The sequence below is a fragment of the Protopterus annectens genome, chromosome 1.part0, assembly GCF_019279795.1.
Source record: "Protopterus annectens isolate FY-2018-M chromosome 1.part0, PAN1.0, whole genome shotgun sequence".
Taxonomy (NCBI): domain Eukaryota; kingdom Metazoa; phylum Chordata; order Ceratodontiformes; family Protopteridae; genus Protopterus; species Protopterus annectens.
This window is the reverse complement of record NC_056725.1, coordinates 1,770,109,944-1,770,128,149: the sequence shown is the minus strand read 5'-3', so window position 1 is coordinate 1,770,128,149 and position 18,206 is coordinate 1,770,109,944. Positions and strand designations below refer to the sequence as shown.

Here is an 18,206-nt window from a genome sequence, read left to right as displayed (position 1 = left end):
TGGAGTGAGGTCTGATCCCCTGGGGGATAGGTTTTCCATGGTGCTTATAGCAGAAATTAATGCAATGGCTTATCCATTTAGAAATGGTTTGCTTTGAAATAGCCCTTCCTCTCTGCCCCTGCAGCAAATGCCACCAGCAATTGTTCAGATTTCCTTTGAGGTTTAGTCTTGTCCAAGTAGAATCTTAGTTGTCTGTGCACATCTAAAGAATGCAGTATCCGTTCCCCTTTATTCTGAGGATTGGGAAAAAAGGGTGGCAAATGAAAGGACTGATTAAGAGCCACACTGGATACCACCTTGGGCATGAAGGATGGATTTGTTCTGAGGGACACCCTGTCCGCATGCAAGATGATGAAAGGCTTCACTGCCATAAGGGCCTGTAATTCAGATACCCTTCTAGCTGAAGTGATTGCTAAAAGGAAAGCTGTTTTTCCAAGAAAGAAATTTTAAGTCTGCAGTAGCAACTGGCTCGAAAGGAGGTAGAGTGAGTTTGTCCAAGACAAAGTTAAGGTCCCAGGCTGGGGATGGAGCTCTCCTGGGTGGTCTCAAATTTTTGGCCCCTTTGAGGAACTGCTTGAGCAGTGGATGAGAGAAGACGGGAGGTTCTCTGTTATAATGAGCTGAAATGGCTGAGGCGTGGACTTTAATGGAGGAAAAAGACAGGCCCTTGAGAAGCATCTCTAAGTATTGTAAAATCTGAGGTAAACTGGGTGCTGCTGTACTCATCCCTTGAGACTGGTTCCAGGCACAGAATCTTTTCCATTTTTCAGCATAAGATTTTCTAGTACTAGTCCTCCTTGCCTCTAAAATATCCATCACAGGTTTGCTGAGGGATGGTGAAGGAGAGATTGAGTAATTAGCCAGGCTGCAAGGTTCAGTGTTAGAAGCTGAGGGTGCTGAACTTGGTTCTCCTGCTGAGACAGCAGGAAAGGAGTCTGAGGCAGGTGCCATGGAGATAACCATGACACACTGCGTAGGAGGGGGTACCGGTGTTGGCGTGGCCAATCTGGAGCAATCAAAATCAGCCTTGGTTTGTCCGGTTTGATTTTCAGTAGCACTTTGGAGAGCAGAGGCAGAGGGGGGGGGGGGGGAGGCACAGACTGACAGCTTTTTTCCAGCTGAAGGACAGAGCATCCACTTTCCAGGCTTGTTTGTGGGGAGTCCTTGTGTAAAATGTGTCCAAATGGTAGTTTTGGGGAGATGCAAACAGGTCTATATCTGGGCTCCCCCATTTGCTTGCCAACATGTTGAAAATCCTTGGTTCCAGTTTCCACTCGTGTGGGTCCATAAGTTTTCTGCTTAGTCTGTCTGCCAATGTGTTTAATTTTAATGGCAGGAATTGAGTTTGTAGGTGCACTTGGTAGCTCAGGGCTGTGTTCCACAATGCCATGGCTAGTCTGCAGAGGAGGTAGGAATGTGTACCCCCCTGCTTGTTTATGTACCACATAACAGTGATGTTGTCTGTCTTTATCATTAGTTGTCCTGGAAGAATGTGGTCCTTGAAGGCTGTCAGAGCATTCTGTACAGCTAACATTTCTTTTTGACTGATATACAGGTGCATTTGACTTGGGTTCCATCTGCTCTGAATGCACTTCCCTGCCAGGTGAGCCCCCCATGCATAGTCTGATGTGTCTGCTAGAGTTTGGGCGGCAGGAGGTGGTGTGAAAGGTAGTCCCTTGTTTTGGTGGCAGGCCTCTGCCCACCAAAGGAAATCTAGGCATAGGCAAGGTATGATGGGAATCATTGTTTCTAGGTCTCGAGAATGTTGACACCCCATAGGCTTTTTAGATACCACTGTAGTTTCCTCATATGCAGTCTTGCATATGGAATTAGAAGAATGCAGGAAGCCACGAACCCCAAAGGCATGCAGATAGCAGGGTTTTTGTGGCCACTTGTCTGAAGTAGGTTGTCAAATGAATTTGTTTCTCTGGCGTGAGGTAAGCCATCTGGGAAGTTGTATTCAAGCTTGCTCCCAGGAATATAATTTGTTGACAGGGTACCAGTTGTGATTTCTTTTCGTTTATGGTGTACCTCAGACAAGTTAGAACCCTTTGTACAAAGGCCAGATGATTCAAAAGTATGTCCTGGCTTTCTGCCTGAATTAGACAATCGTCCAGGTATGGGTATATTTGAATATTCTTTACCTGCAAAATGCAACAACTGGAGCTAGGCACTTTGTGAATACCCTGGGTGCAGTAGATAAGCCAAAGGGCAGTGCAGTGAATGGATAGTGCGTGTAGTCTGCTTTGAAGCATAGGTATCTTCTGCAAGGTTCCCTGATTGGGATGTGCAGGTATGCTTCATTTAAATCTATTGTTGCCAAACAGGCATCTTTGCCAAGCACAGGAACTAATTGGTGAAGGGTAAGCATCTTGAATTTTGGAATCTCCAAAAAGGTGTTTAGAGTAGATAGGTCCAGTATAGAACGCCATGAATCGTCTTTTCTGGGTACCAGGAAATGTCTCAAGTAGAAACTTTGTCCCTTTTCCTCTTCTGGTACCAGTTGAATAGCCCCCATGCTTAAAAGAGAAAGTACTTGTTTTTGGGCCTCTGCCCACTGATTTGGAGGAAGGTCCAGCCATCCGCTTGGTGTTGGCAATGTGTGGAAGTGAAATCTGTATCCCTGGGACACTATATTAAAACCCATTTGTCCTGGGTAATGAGTTCCCAATTCTTTGCATGAAGAGCAATCCTTCCCCCCAAAGGGGCAGTCAGTTGATAAGTGCTTGAAAATGTTAATAGGAAGTCATTGAGACAGTTTACCATGGGGGGGGGGTCTTATTATTCCCAAATTTGGAAATGGAGGCCTCCTCCCACTGCTTAGTTCTGTGTGTCCCCTGGGACTGAAACCTGGGGTTTTTGCTGTTTCTGGGTTTGGCTTGAGAAGACCTGGAAGGGGCTGGAGAGAACCAATTCTTAGAAGGCCAGTGCCTACTAAATCTAGGAGGCTGAACTTGTAAATAATCTTTCACAGTTTGAATAGATTTAGCTTTATCTTCCATCTTTTTATGAACTTCCTCAGCCTTGTTGCCAAACAGGCGGTCCTGATTTAAAGGAGCATCCAACAATTTAGTTTTAACATGATCAGGCAAAGATTGCTCCTGAAGCCAAGCATGCCTTCTGAGCACAGACCCAGTAATAGCAGCCCTGAAAGAGGCCACTAATGAATCAAAACCACATTGCAAAGTATGCTTTCCAACTTGTTCAGCAGAATGCATTAAATCCTGTAATTCTTTATTTTCCACACAGTCAGGAATCAACATCATTTTCTGTTTAAGCAGTCGAATAACATGTTGCTGATACTTTAACATATGAAACTGGCAGTTTAAAGCTCTAATGGCCAAGGTTGCAGAAGTGTAAACCTCCTTACCCCATCTATCCAGTGCCCTGGAGTCTCTATCAGAAGGGGTACAATTTTTAGCAGTAGAAGCCTTAATGCCCTTGGGCCCCTGTGAAATAGTCTCTGGATCTGCAATATGATTTTTAAAAAGGAACTTGTGGGACTCAGGGACCCTGTAGTATCTGTCAGGTTTTCTGGGAGTAGGAGGCAGGGTATCAGGGGCCAAACTCGATTCCAAAAAAGCATCATCCACAATGTCTAGTATGGGAGGAATAGCTAAAGGCCTATGCTGAGGTAGGAGAAGGAAATCCCCAAGCCTATTTTTTGAATCAGAAAAATCCTGGCTTTCCCTGCGGAAATGCTCCCTTAGAGTATGTAAGGTTTCCCCAAAAGAAAAATCCTCAGGAGGGGAAGCAGAGGGAATGGAGTCCTCTGCATCAGAATCTTCATAAGCAGATAAAGGCAAATCCAGATCATCAGAAGAATCAGAAACAGAATCCTGATCAAAAGATTCATAATCAACTTCAGTCCTACGCCTCTTAGAAGGGGGGGGGGTTGGCTACCCCTGATTAGAGTTATTAGATCTTCAGCCATCCTTATCATTTGCTTTAGGCATAAAGGCCTGAGCATGTGGCCTGGGCATCGTTTTTTTAGGCATGGATCGAGATTTAGGCCTAAGTAAAGAAGGAGGCATCTGTTTAATATGCAAGTCCGTAGGCCTGAATACACCCTCAGAAGCCGGTGCCTGCACAGTGGCTCCGGACCCATCCAAGGTAGAGACATCCGCAGGTTCCATAGTTGAAGCATCTCGCGGCATACCGGACTCCAAATGGGTCTCAGTAGAGGCCTGTGAATCAGAAGTATTGGGCTGCGAAAGCGCTTCACTGAGTACCGGCGAAGTGGCGACAGGCTTAGGAGAAGCTTCACTGGCAGTTTTGGACCTCGGCGGCCTGTCTCTGTCTATCTTTGGATTTCTTCAGAATCCCAGTAGTTGGATGCCTAACAGACGACATTTCTGGATAATTAAACAGAGAACCGAAATATTTAGAGGTGAAAATATACAGACGACGGACAGTGCGCTAATTAAGTAAAGCACAAAACCGACAGCAAGGTACGTCGTGGTCAGGGCCTAGGCAAGGAATACAGTACGAAGGAAAATCTTTCAGGCGTTTGCTTTCCACAAGTAATGCAATTATTAACTTTCACTGACATCGGTAAGGAACAAGAAAAAGTTTCCCCAACAGGGTACTTAGCTTTAGTTGATGACTTCGGTTCTGAAACTCGAAAACGAAAATTTCAGGAGTCGGACAACCGGCACTTGTGAACTGCTTCTGCTTTGGGCACCACACGGCAAGAAAGATTGGGGAAATGGCGTCGGCTGCATGTTTTATACCCCTGACAACCTGACGTCATGGAAGAAGGGACAGCAACCGACGCAGGACCCAAGACTTTGTTAATCAGGCTGACTGAGGGCTACCTGCAAGCAGATAACCCAAATGTAATGACTGCAACAGTGAAACACGAAGAACATCGTATCTGCACACTTGGGGAGGGGCTTGACTGTGTCCAGTTCCTTCCAGGCCCGGTGGGAATCTGGGAATCTGTCAATAAATTCATCCACGGGGGGGGGGGGGGTCACCCAAGACGTAGATGGGCCTGTCCTGAAATCCTCCAAAAACACTGACTCCTCAGAGGGAGGAAGTTGGGAAGACCAACCTCCTTTCTGTTTCAGGATTTCCAGGATGTCTCCAAAGGAGATCAAGGGATCCCTCTCCCTCATCGAAGTCTGTGACTTCAGTGAGGGACTCCATCGGGAAGTCTATGTGCCTCCTCTTGCATGTCTTTTTTCGAGTTACCTCATCTGTGGGGTGTTCTGGGGAGGTATCCGAAGAATGGGAAAACCCTCTGGGGAATGAGTGTGGAGGTGTCCTAGGGTAGGCTGACCTGAAGAAGAAGGCATGATGGGCTCAGCGCTCAGACCCTATGCAGGGCAAGGGGTAGGATACAAAATGTGAGAAGACAGATCTCTATGCAACAAGAAGGCCCTTTCCACTACCTAAAAGGCTGAGAACCCAGAGAAACCCCACCCCCAATCTCCCAAGAGCTGAGGATGCCAAGGACAAAAGGTCAGGGCCCACTACGGATCAGAGCCCTCTAGAGAGAATCTGACCCGAGCTGCTAAGGGTCAAGGCACTAAAAGGAAGAAACGGATCCATCAGTGTAGGAGCAGAGCCCAACCTCCTGGGACTGGCACCGACCTCTCGGATTAGAGACTTGCTCTAATCAGACAGCATCTGATCAGGGCTGGTCAGATGTCACCGGACTCCAGGAAGGGGGTTTTCTTGGATCAGACGCTGACTGTCTCAGGTATCTAAGATCCTGGGGCTCTGAAACCATGGGTCAGATTGGAGGAAGCTGAGCAAGGGCACTCACGGATCCAAAAGGGGACAGACCTGGCAAGACCCCTATCTGGATCGGAGTCTGAAGGAATTTCTACATTATCATGTCCTTATCAGCCTCCATTCAAGCTCCTAGAGAATCTGGAAGAAGCTGAGGAAGCAGGCCTGGAATGCCTGGCCAGAGTTTGAAGCAATTTGGAGGGCAAGGTGAGACAGGCTTTAGAACAAAGCTAGAAGATCCGCTCCTGACTGTTGGATCCAAGGGCCTGGGATCCTATCTAGGAACCAATGTTAGAGAAGAACCACTTATTTAGATAACCTCCATCGGATCCAAGGTAGTCAGTGGATCTGAGCAATTCAGATCTGAAGTTTTTTGAAGTTTCTCTGAAGGCTCCAAAAATGCCCTCGGAGACATGGAGATGGCTTGCTTTTTGGTTTCCTTGGAGCCGTGTGCTTTAGAGGGAGTTTGAGCCTCAGATGAAGGGGATGAAGCAGGAAGCAACCCTTTTAAGAAAAGTTTATTGCGCCAGTCAGAAAAGGCACAAGGGTTGAAAGATGCACAAATGTTGCACTGGGACTTAAAGTGCTCCAGTCCCAGGCAGTAAATGCACTTCTTGCGGGCATCAGAATTTGGGATTTTACGCCCACAGGAAGTGCATCGCTTGAATCCAGTAATTTTTTCCGACAGTCTATAGAGACAGAATGAGCATCCACTCTAACTGCTGAACCAGCTGCACGCACACTAAACCAAAAGTTCAAAAGGTAACAAAGAAAAAATGTTTTATAACTATAAAACACTACAAAATGTTGTAACTAAATAGAACGGAAAAGTGTTAATGGGCACAAGAAAAACACAGAACAGAGGTGAAGGGGGGGGGGGGGAATCAACCCTGACGCCTGTGAAAACTAGAAAGACTTAGAGGGATGGAGAGAGAAAGGATAAGTACGAAGTTTTTAAATTACAGCAAGTAAACAAAAAATAGAAGACAAATCACCCATAACTTTCGCTACAGCTCCAGATTCTGGAGAACCACATCCTGTCGCAATGGTGGCAAACAAGGTCTGGGGAGTAGAGGAAGGTGTAGAGAATTATGGGTAGAGGGAGGAGCTTGAGATTCAGATCCAAGTCTGAAAAATATGGCCGAATCAGATCCGTAACCCATCAGTGAGGAAGAATGAAGAGGACAACATCAGATTAACACTTTTTACACAGGATGGATGTTTTTCACTCAGCTCCAAATGAACATTTAATAAATGCCTGGGGGGGGGTTATCACTATTGCAGATACATACCAATGTGAACAGTAAGAAAGGGGTAAAATGTGTATCTGTGCGATGCATAATGCATACTGTAATCTGAATGTTAAAGGGGAGAATAAATGCCAGCCTGCTGAATGGCAAGGATGGCATTGCCTAGTCCAACAGCAGTCTTCACCCTTACTGACTGGAACTAACATGTGACACCACAAGAATTGCTTCCTAGAAAGGGATTTTTGGAGTAAGGAGATGTTGAAGGGCTTCAACCTGTTGGCTGTAGCACAAAAGGACAGTACAAACTGGGTAGCTCTGGGGAAGAGGGCTATTACTAGAGAAAAGTGTTACACTGTTTCACTGACCTTTAAAATTTAATCCCAGATTACCAACACAACAGAATGACCTCTTAGTGGAACAGTAGATGTTCAGCAGTACAGAAATCTAAGCAGAAAATGATATTTCACAAGCTACGCATTGGGAAATTGAAAAACAAAAGTCTACTTTATACACATAAGACTAATACACATCTAGTAAGAATTTAAATCTTTCTCAAGTGCCAAGAAAAATGACTGTAACTTCTACCAGACATCTGTCCAAAATCACTGCTCTTTTAACATGTCAAAATAATTCAGGACTACAAATATTTGCATATGACGGAAGAGATCTGTTTAAAAGTCACTTACCATTTCAAACAGCAATCTTACTAATTTCTCTGACTCCCCTCTGTACTTTGAGGTAAGTGTAGATGAAGAAACATTGAAAAATGTTGTTTTGCATTCAGTTGCCACAGCTTTAGCAAGTAATGTTTTTCCAGTGCCTGGTGGGCCAACCATTAAAACTCCCTGAAAACAATAACAGATACACTACGCTAAACTCACTTTTTTGTTTTTGATGTTTTTACAGTTAAAACAATATAGTGAAAAACAAATTACTGACCTATATTTTTTGCAATACATGCAGGAAATTGTAGAAGGACTTACCATAACAATAGATGCCCTACTGATAACTGTTGAAGTATTCCAGTAATTGTGGGTTATCCCGTCGTAGGCAACCTAATATCTGGCCGAGGTGCCAAAGCCAAAACACCTTCCTGGTGTTCTGTACATCCTGGGTATGACCTCAGTATGCAGGCATAGAAGTACATAAGCAGACGTATGAGCATAGTATCCTCAAGGCTATCTAGCCTCAGGAGAACCCTGGAGAGAGCATTAAAAAAGACATGTCCAGGTAAGAGGATGAAAAGGAAACTACCCAGACTACAAAGCACAGGAATGATGGGTGTGTGGGGGGGAATAATACTGCAGCAGCAATCATTAAGACATATACTGTTTATAGCAAGTTCTTTAACAACTGTACTATGTCCTTCCTTAGACTGCAGAATTCCAATACTTGTGGGTGATTCATATAACTAACTTTTGTTGAGGTGGGTATGATTAGGTAAAAGAGGTGCTGTTACCAGTCCCAAGAGAAGAACTCTAGCAAAGGAGGTCCTAGAGCTGGAAAAAGCCATCTACCACAGAATGCTTGGTAAAAGTGCTTACAGAGACCAAATGTCAGCCTCCACGATGGATCTGGAATCAATGCCTTTGAAGGTGGCACCAGAGGAGGAGACCGCTCTGTTGGACTGGGCCTTGACTGTGGATGCAAGGTGTAACCGAAGGAAATGGACAATCTGTCTAGAAAAAGGGCTTCCTAAAGTACCTTCCTGGACAGACAGTGCTGGTCAGACTTTCTGAATGTTTTTTTTTCTCCTGCTAAAATCTTAGCCATCTCTGTACAGGGGACAGAAGGATTCTCTCACTTCTGTTTTTAAGATTAAAAAAAAGGTTGGCAAATGAACAGATTGGTTTAGAGCATGCTCATTTGTCACTTTGGACATAAATGATTAAGCCTTTAAGGGAACCCTATCCTTACAGAAGGCAAGGAAAAGAGGATGCCACAAGAGCTTCAAACTTCGAAAACTCTTCTAGAAGAGGCGAGTGACTGGCAGAACTATCTTCCAGACAGAATTTTAGCAAAGCAGAAATTGCCAATTCAAAAGGTGGCAAGGTAAGTTTTTCCCAAACAAAATTCAGATTTCAGGGTGGTGGGGGATAGCCCTACTAGAATAATTTAGGGTGAAGGATGCCTTTTAAGAACTGTTGACCTCGACTCTGGAAAGCAACTAAAGATTTAAGGGCAGGCAATCAGAGACAGCAGATAAGTGGGTTTTGATAACCCTATCCCTGAACTGTTGCAAAGCCTTGTCTACACAACCCAGGCCAGGTTGGATGAGTCTATGTATAGGTCCTGGGCCAATTTTAAGCAGCTCACATATATGAGAGGATAGTAGCTATACCCACCAAACAGCAGTCCTCCTTCTTGTAGCACCTTATGGAAAAATCTTTTTCACTCGGAGAGGCAAGATTTTTTTAATACTAATCTTGCCTCCTGGAGCACCTTACAGCATGTCCTCTAAGAATCGGTGTCTGAAAGGGATTAACAATAAAAATCACCCACACAGACAGATTGAGAGTTTGAAGAGTTGGGGTGAATCAGAGCCCTTCTCTGTGTGACCAAATCCACCCTGTGAGGTAATGTCAAGTTAATGCTACCAGCCAAATGAAGTATATGGAGGAATGAATGCTGCCTGAGCCAAAAGAGAATCACTGGCAAGATTTCTGGATTGCTCCTCTCTGCACCATCAGAATAACATTTGGGGTTAAGGGGGAAGACATATAGGAACTTCTCCCTCAGCTGGAGGACATGGTGTCCATCCTCCAGGTCTTGTGAGAACAGGTCCAGAACAGCCTGAGCTGCTGGTTCTGGATGGAGGTAAAAAGATTGGAGGTGCACTGCATTTATGGACTATGTCCAGAAAGATATCTCCGTGCAACATCCATTTGTGGATTCTTCTCTGGATCTGCTAAGGTTGTCTGCGAGGACACCATCTCTTAAGGAATATAACCAGTCCGTAGGGACAACTTGCTTTCTACGTCTATGCCCCATGCCATCAGAGATAGCCTGCACGGTTTAGACTTGGTGCCCCCTGTTTACTGATGTACCATATGACGGAGGTGTGTTTTGTGAACACTTTCAGGGGCTTAGGCTCTACGGGCGAGACAGCTCCTGTAAGGCTTAGATGAAGGCTTTCATCTCCTTCACATCGATGCGCTTCTCAAGTTCTCTGGGGGGGGGGGGGTGCACTGTCCCTGAACTGTTGCATAGCGTTGCCACACACCCCAGACCAACTTGGATGAGTCTATGTATAGGACCTGGGTTGGTGCAGATGCTAGAAAGGGAACTCTTGTATTCAGTTTCACCAGAGAGATCCACCATTGCAGCTCCTACTTTATTAAAGGGCAAGAAAGGTATTTGGAAGTCCAAGGGGTAACGGTGTTGAGACCAGACAGATTTCAGGTACCACTGAATCTTCCTGAACTGCAAGCTGGAATGAGGGACATACCCTAGGGCTTTTAGAATCTCTCTTTTTGAGGTTACAGATTGTCCAAGGATAGGGTCAGGGAGGACTTTCTTAGGCTGAGAGTGCAAGTCTTTACAGAAGAGACATCATGAATCTGAGATGCAACATCAGGGCTTCCTTGGACAATACCTGAATAAAAAGGTCCATCCAGATAGGAGAAATCTGTATCCCCTACATTCTGCAGGTGGCAACAGCTAGAGCTAGGCACTTTGTGAAAACTTGTATAGACATGCTAAAAGGTAAAGCTGAAAACTGAATTTGTGATGGTGAGATGGAAAACCTGACAAATTTCCTGTAGTTAGTGTGTACAGAAATGCGCAGGTACACATCCTTCAGATCTTAGATGACTAGAAAGGCCTACAGAAGGATGAGGGGACGTAGAGTCTGGGGAGAGAGAATATCTTGAAGTACAGGACTTTCAAAAAGTTGTGGAGATGAGACAAACCTGGTATGGTCCATCATGATTCCTCCTTCTTGAGGACCAGGAATAGTCTCAAGCAGAAACCATTTCTCAAGACCTGAAGACGGACTGGTTCTATATGCCCCTGAGAAAGCAGTTCCTTAAGCAAAGGAGGGGTGATCTGATAATGATTTGCAGAGGTAGGAGAAGAATAACCTCTTGGGGATAGAGACTCCTCAAGACATTTTGTGACAGTTCTGTATGATGGACAAAACCCACTTATCTGACATAAGGAATTCCAGGTTGGGAGGGATAGATGGAGCCTTAGGGTAAGAGGAATGTGTGGACTAGTGCTTGAGGGAGGAGGCAGAACATAATCAGTTACAGCCTTTTCCAGACTAAAAATCCCACTGAGGTTTCTCATGAAATCTTTACTAAGTAAGTTTTTTGCCCTTTTCAGGGGGCAATTGTTCCCTATGAACAAAGGTGGGGCGGATTATAGAGATAGCTCCTTTGTTATATAGTGTCTGAAGAAACAAAAACCTTCTTAAGGTGTTGCATGACTTTGCCTTTTTCTTACAGCGTTTTGAAAAGTTCAATGGCAGAGGGACCAAAAAGGAGCTCCTATAGAGGTGGGAGTCCAGAAGCTTGACCTTGACATCTTCTGGAAGGGACTGAAGGTGATGCCAAGTAAATATGCAGATGGCCAAACCAGTGGCTGCAGCTCTCGAGGAAGACTCTGCAGTATCACAGCTGTATTTAATGAAGTGTCTGGCTACTTGTGTGGCATTGTTGAGCACAGAGATAACCTAAGACTTGTGTTCAGAATCTTCAAATTCAGCCACAGACTTATTCAATTTCCCAAAATGGACAGTACATACTTAGTCATTTGTGCTTGGTAGTGAAGGGCTTTGAAAGCGAGGGTGGTAGAGGTATATACTTTTTGCCTTACATGTCCAAATCCCTGCTCAATTAGATGGCAGCACACTGAATGCAGAGAGAATTTCGGTTGGTTTATTAGTAGACAGAGAAAACTGAAGGGTCTGCTACTGGATTTTGTACAGGAACTGCACATTCTCAGGCACTCTGCAGAGCATGTATGGTTTCTTAGATGCAGGAGGCTGCAAATCTGGATTACAAGTGGTAAAAGCATCCAAAAAGCATTTGTGAACAGGAGACCCAAATGAAACCTAAGAAGTCCTGAAGTAAGGCAGTTTAACTCCACTGCACACCCATGTGGGGGACAAATTATACATATCAACTCCGAGGTTGCACAACAGTGGAAAAAAGTTGATCTCCACTGTTGATTAAAATGGTTTTGGTGAACTGCTTTCGATTTGTGTGCATTCGCCAAAACTACCTTTGATGACAAGAAATGTTCACGATAGTGCCCTGCTGTCCTTCCTCTGGCAGCCTAAAAAAAGTTTAGAGCCCCTCCCACTGCCTGTCTGAAAAAGAAAAGGAGGCTGGATGGGTTGGTACTGCCAGTAACGAAGTGTATTATATGAACTTCTATTGATATAGGCAAGTATGATCTATGCAACTAACTAAGCTATGTTCAGCACAGCTTCTTGGTACATGGGAAAATTCCAAAGCTTACCCAACCTGGGAGGAGGAAAGATAAAGGTTCAGGAGACCCTGGAAAATGGTCCCTAGAGAAGCTCACTCTAGATCTAGAAAAGGCAGCAAGCTTGTAGTGTTTCATGCAAGTATGTTGCTGCCTCTAGAATACTTCAAGTCTACTCGTTTCCAATATGCCACTGAAGAAAATGCCCTGCTTGAATGTGCCTTTACCTTGCCTGGATTTGCTCTGCCATGGTGGTGCAACAAAAAAAAAATGCCAGAGGACAACCAACGTTCAATGGTTCACTTACAGACAAGTTGACCAATCTTTTCCCCTGTGCAGGAAATAAAAAGCCTTTCAGTTTTCCTAGAGAGATGGTGCAACAAAAAAAATGCCAGAGGACAACCAACGTTCAATGGTTCACTTACAGAGAAGTTGACCATTCTTTTCCCCTGTGTAGGAAATACAAAGTCTTTCAGTCTTCCTAAAGAGTTTTGTACTGTCAAGGTAGTACCTGAGCTGCTGATGCACATTCAAGGTATGAAGCATTCTCCTTCCCTTATTCTTAGGTTCTGGGAAGAACACAGGGAGACTAAAAGGCACAGTGAATTCTGGGAGCACTTTCGACATGAAAGAGGGCTAGTGTGTGTAGAAAAAAAAAAAAAAAGTTATAGGTTCATAGGTATATACTAGCTAATGACCACCGGGGCCTTTATAAGCCTAGCCATACAACCCAAACCAACTGTGTCCCCATGTACTTTTGGTGTCTATTAGGAGGGGTAAATGTTAGCTTGGAGGTGGCCAAGAGTTGAGTATGTGTGTGTGGGGGGTACGTCAGGTAATATTTTACTTACTATCTCTATTAGAGACATGGGGCCAGACCAGGGGTGAATTTATTTCCCATTGGATGGTCTAGATCAGGGGTTGGCAACCACCGGCTCTGGAGCTGCATATGGCTCTTCCACCCCTCTGCAGTGGCTCCCTGTAGCTTTGAACTAGAGGAAGCCACTCTAGGAACAAAAGTAGAGACCGGATTTTAAATATTGTTCTTATAAACTTCCTTTTTTTTTTAATTTCTCAGTAATTTTTTTTTTTTTTCTTTATTCACATTATCCCTGTTCTGATATTGACCCGCTATTAGCCAAAATTCTATGGCTCAACATAAATGCGCAATAACACTCTAGCATTTCTTCACAATGTCCTATTATGCTTACCCCAGTTAGTAGTTCCCCATTCGCTACTAATTTAGCAATTGTTCATCCAATCACATGGTACCACTCTATGGTCGGCCCAGTCACATATACCCTTTACAAATTATGGCCACTGGTTCATGGGTTCCTCCATCCACCAATCATTCATAGCTTCTCGTTCTTTGGTAAAACTAGAACTAGCAAGCTCTGCTTCCAGAGTCTCATTCCGTCGCCTATTCGTACCCACTAGAAAAAGCCCTCTATGTTTGTTAGATCATTGGTTTAACCTTAACTTTAACTTCACTTGCCTCTGCAAAAGATGAGTTAGCAAGCTCTGCTTCCTTATAATCATTCACTCATCCCCCCAAATTAGCACTACACTCTCATATGAAAAACGCCACTGATTTTATTTTACCAGGTCTTACCTTGGATTAGTTTTACTGATATTCAGGGGAAGCAGCCTATTTTTTTGCAGGTGAATCTGGTGTAGCTCCAGCACCGTAACTTTGTAATTATAAAGCACTATATTTAAATTAGATAAAATGGATATGGCTAATTAGAAATGTGTTTGGCTTTATTAGACAAGTGTTAGCACGAATCAAAAAACACATTCTTTGCTTCATTTTACTTCACACGTATTTCCCATTGCCCAGGAACCTAGTTCTAAGGCCCCATTAGTCATCAAATATGCCCAATGACATTCTTTAAATCCAAATAGGAACTTACCAAATGAACTTATTCTTCATGCCCTCATTGGTTGAGTTCAGTCCACTAAACGAAGTTTCATCACATCATATATCAACATTGAATATCCAGCCCAATCACATACACCTTGGATGGGAAATACTCATTTGTTCATTTTTACATATAAGGTTTGCACACTGGTTCACTTTTTGTACAGATTACATTCAAGATTGTGGAATGTTAACCAATCATCGTGAGTTGGTCCATCCTTAGCATTTTGGTTGCTTCTCTAAGATTTTAAAAAACTTTTGTAATGTTAAATAGAGGGCATGAAAAATGTATAAATACCCATGTTTTGGTTCCAACAGTACACAGCACTCATCTGCTTTTTCACTTGCATACAATCTACACTTTTATGAAGACATGAGAAGCCCGTTGTTTTCTTCCCTATGACTTTGGCTTGCTTTGATACATGATCTGTTGAAGCTACTTTGTATTAGCCCAGCTCACATGGTGTTTCTACAGTTCTAATTGCTCTTATAAACTTAGACTGCCAGATAACAGGGTTTCAGTTACCATGCATTTTACACACACATCAAGCGATCCCCTGCAGCAGCATCAGTAAAGGTTTCTGTACCTCTCAAAGTCAACAAAAATATCCGTCACATCCTAGAATGTCTACAGCATGCCGTCTTTCCCTGGCCTGCAGGAGGCGCATCTTGAGTTTTTGACCCCCTGTAAGCTAACCATGGATAAATCCCAAAAAAAAAAAAAAAAGTCTTGGAAGGAAAGAGTTTAATTTTGTGTGGACAGATTATCCGTATGCTTGCTACGTGGCGAGAAATTAGTAAGCAACAAAAAAATGTAGTGCTGAAAGACATTTCCTGAAAAGTACCAAGCTGGAGATGAATGAAAAAGAGTGATTTTGGAACTGCTGTGGAAAGCTGATTGGAGCAAATACATTTTCAAGAAGTGGATCAAGTCTGTAAACTCAGCTACTGCTGCTAGCTTTGTGGTAACTCAGGAGATAGTAAGGCATGAAAAAACATTCACAGATGGAGGAGAATACAAAAAAGAATCATTCATTAAAACAACAGAGCATCTATTCTCGGACTTCAAAAACAAACGTGAAATTGTTCAGAAAATTAGAGATATGCCTCTCTGCAAAGACCATCAAGGACAGGACCATTAAGATGGCAGCAGACATAACCAGTCAACAAATTTATAGTTCATAGTTTAGTACTAAGCTAACTGCCCTTGTGAGCCATTTTAAGCTTAGCCAATTATCCCTTGTATGACTTAAAACCTCTTCTCTTCTTGTTGTGTGGCCACCTTAGTCCACAAGCCACCCCCCCCTGGCTCCAGCATACTCAATCGCCTCTGATGAGTCAAAAGATGTAAAGGATATTGAGCAGATAGCGCGGTTATGCAGATATGTGAACTCTGATGGGCCGCAGGAAGAAATCATTGAGATGATGCTGCTAAAAGGCCAAACATGGAGGTGGAAGACATTTGTGAGGCTGTGGTGAATTGTTTAAAAGCCAAAGAAATAAACACCACCCACAAATTGTCAGTGGCTACTGATGGGGCATCTATTATAACAGGAGTACAGAAGGGGTTTGACTGCATTCTAATGCATGGAGGTGATGAACTTCATTATTCAAATAGTGGACAAAATAACAGCAACAGGGTTAAACCATTGACAATTCTGTTCACTGTTGGATGAAGTCAACAGCGCATATTCAGATCTCCTGCTGCATAACAAAGTCCAATGGCTGTATGGGTGAGAGGTGCTGAAAAAAGTTACATTCTTAGCATAACGTTCCATTTGTGTTGTCCAACTTCATTCCATTAACCTGTGGGAATTCTGTTCCAGCATTCGAAACTGACCATCCGCCTTCTTCCAGCTTGAGACTCCAGACTTGAGCTCCTCTTACCTACCCATAATGCCCTGCTCCCCCAAGTTACCTCAGATTGAGTTTGCCAACAAGAACATAGTGTCCCTTAAACATTAACAATAATATAAAGGTAAGATCATCAACATATAAACAGATATCACACTAACAGAACATCAGGAACTGAAACGAAGGAATACAATTCTTGGTAACTTCTACTAGGCTTCCCAAACAAACATTTGGATAGGTGGGAGGGGGGCAGGAAGGTTAACAGAATGAAGTTGGACCACACAAACACAACTTCTTTATTTGATGTTATCCACTTCATTCCACTAATCTGTAGGACAGAGTCTTCAGCTACCACAATCCAGGGTGGCCATCAAGGAAGGATATTCTGGTGTGTAGCAGAATGAAAAGTACTTCTACTCCTGGATACAATGTCCAATTTAAAATGAGTGACAAAAGTATGGGGCTTTGACCAAGTATCAGCAGCACAAATGTCCTAAATAGAAACTCTGGACCAAAAGGCTTGAGACGTGGCCATGGACCTTGAACAGTGTGCTCCTACCGGACCTGGTAAGGGAATACCTTTAGAAGAGTAAATAAACATAATACAGTCTTTCAACAATTTGGCCAAAGTAACTTTGGTCACTGGTTTACCTTTTTTTAGCATTTGAAAAGGAAACAAACAGCTGATCGCAATTCCTGAAGGATTTAGTTATATGGATGTAAAAACGAAGCTGTCTACGCACATCAAGGCATGTGTAAGGTGTGCTCCCCTTTGTTCTGATATTCAGGAAAGAATATTGGAAGATTCATTGACTGGCTAATGTTAGTCTCTTTAGCCCCCTTGGGTAAAAAAAAGAGGGATTCGTACATAGGGTAACTCTGTCTTAATGAAAAACTAAGAATAGAAATTTTGCGGAAAGAGCCTCCAGCTCAGACACTCTCCTGGTTGAGGCAGTCGCCACTAGGAAGAGTTTTCCAGGAAAGGAACTTCAGATCTGCAGTGGCAGAGGGTTCAAATGGTGGATGGACTAAAGCTTACAGAACCATAGTAAGATCCCAGGGAGGCACAGGTGCCCCTAAGAAAGGCCTTATACAACTTTGAAGAGGCTAAAAACACAGAGTCAAAACCAAAGTGGAAGTTAGAAATGGCAACAAGCTGAACCTTGACTGTAAAATAACTAGCACCATCCTTGAAAAGGGAAGCCAGAAAAGTCTACCACTACTGAACCTGGGGATGTAAAAGGATCTATCTAGTTCTATTCCACACAAAAGGAGAATATTTTCCACTTACCTTTATAAATCTTGAGTAGAAGCCCTATGGGATGAAATCAAATTTTCTCTGACTGGAGAAGACAGCCTGGAAGATCTAGCCATCACTGGAAGTGGAGAAACCATGCAGCGAATTTCTGGGCCTGAATGTTGGGATGTGGATGCCCCGATGGATGAGAAAGTAGATCTGGACTTGGATCCATCATCATCTGGGGTCAAACTCCTAGAAAGGTGAACCATTTTTTTGAGGCCAAAAAAGGAGCATTGAGGATTGCTTTCCTTCACATACTGAGTTTTCTGCAGGAACATGGAATCAACGGAAGAGGGGGAAAGGCATATAGTACACCAGACAGCCAAGCATGCACCAGAGCATCCCTGAGGAGGGATCAAGGCAAAATACTTGCTGCATTTGTTGTTGAGAGGGGACACAGAGATTGCAGCAAGGATAACCCTTTTCTGGAAGACTGCATCTGCCATGGACTGATTCAGGGAACACTTGTGAGGAATCCGTTGCACTCTGCGGAGTGTCTGGTAGGATTCTGGATTTCCCCAAAATGTGCATTGCTACCAGGAAGTGGTTGGAAGAAATCGCCCACTGTCAAACCTTCATCACTTCTTGACAAACGAGCTAAGACCTGGCTCCTCCCCGTTTGCTTGACACATTGCCTGTTTGGACAGCAATAGCCCACTGAGGAAGAAAGATGTGTAGTTCTTGCAATGCTACAAAAACTGCTCATCTT

The 18,206-nt window shown here is 43.6% G+C and overlaps 1 protein-coding gene across 4 annotated transcripts in view; it reads right to left on the bottom strand.

Annotated features, from left to right (window-relative positions):
- The window catches only part of KATNA1 (katanin catalytic subunit A1), a 1,196,718-nt gene that overhangs the window by 430,778 nt on the left and 747,734 nt on the right, over positions 1-18,206 (bottom strand). For all 4 annotated transcript variants that reach the window (XM_044069365.1, XM_044069348.1, XM_044069341.1 and 1 more), the window contains one exon: positions 7,676-7,834. In XM_044069365.1, coding sequence (XP_043925300.1) covers positions 7,676-7,834 — 159 coding nt within the window. The remainder of the gene's footprint in view (positions 1-7,675; positions 7,835-18,206) is intronic.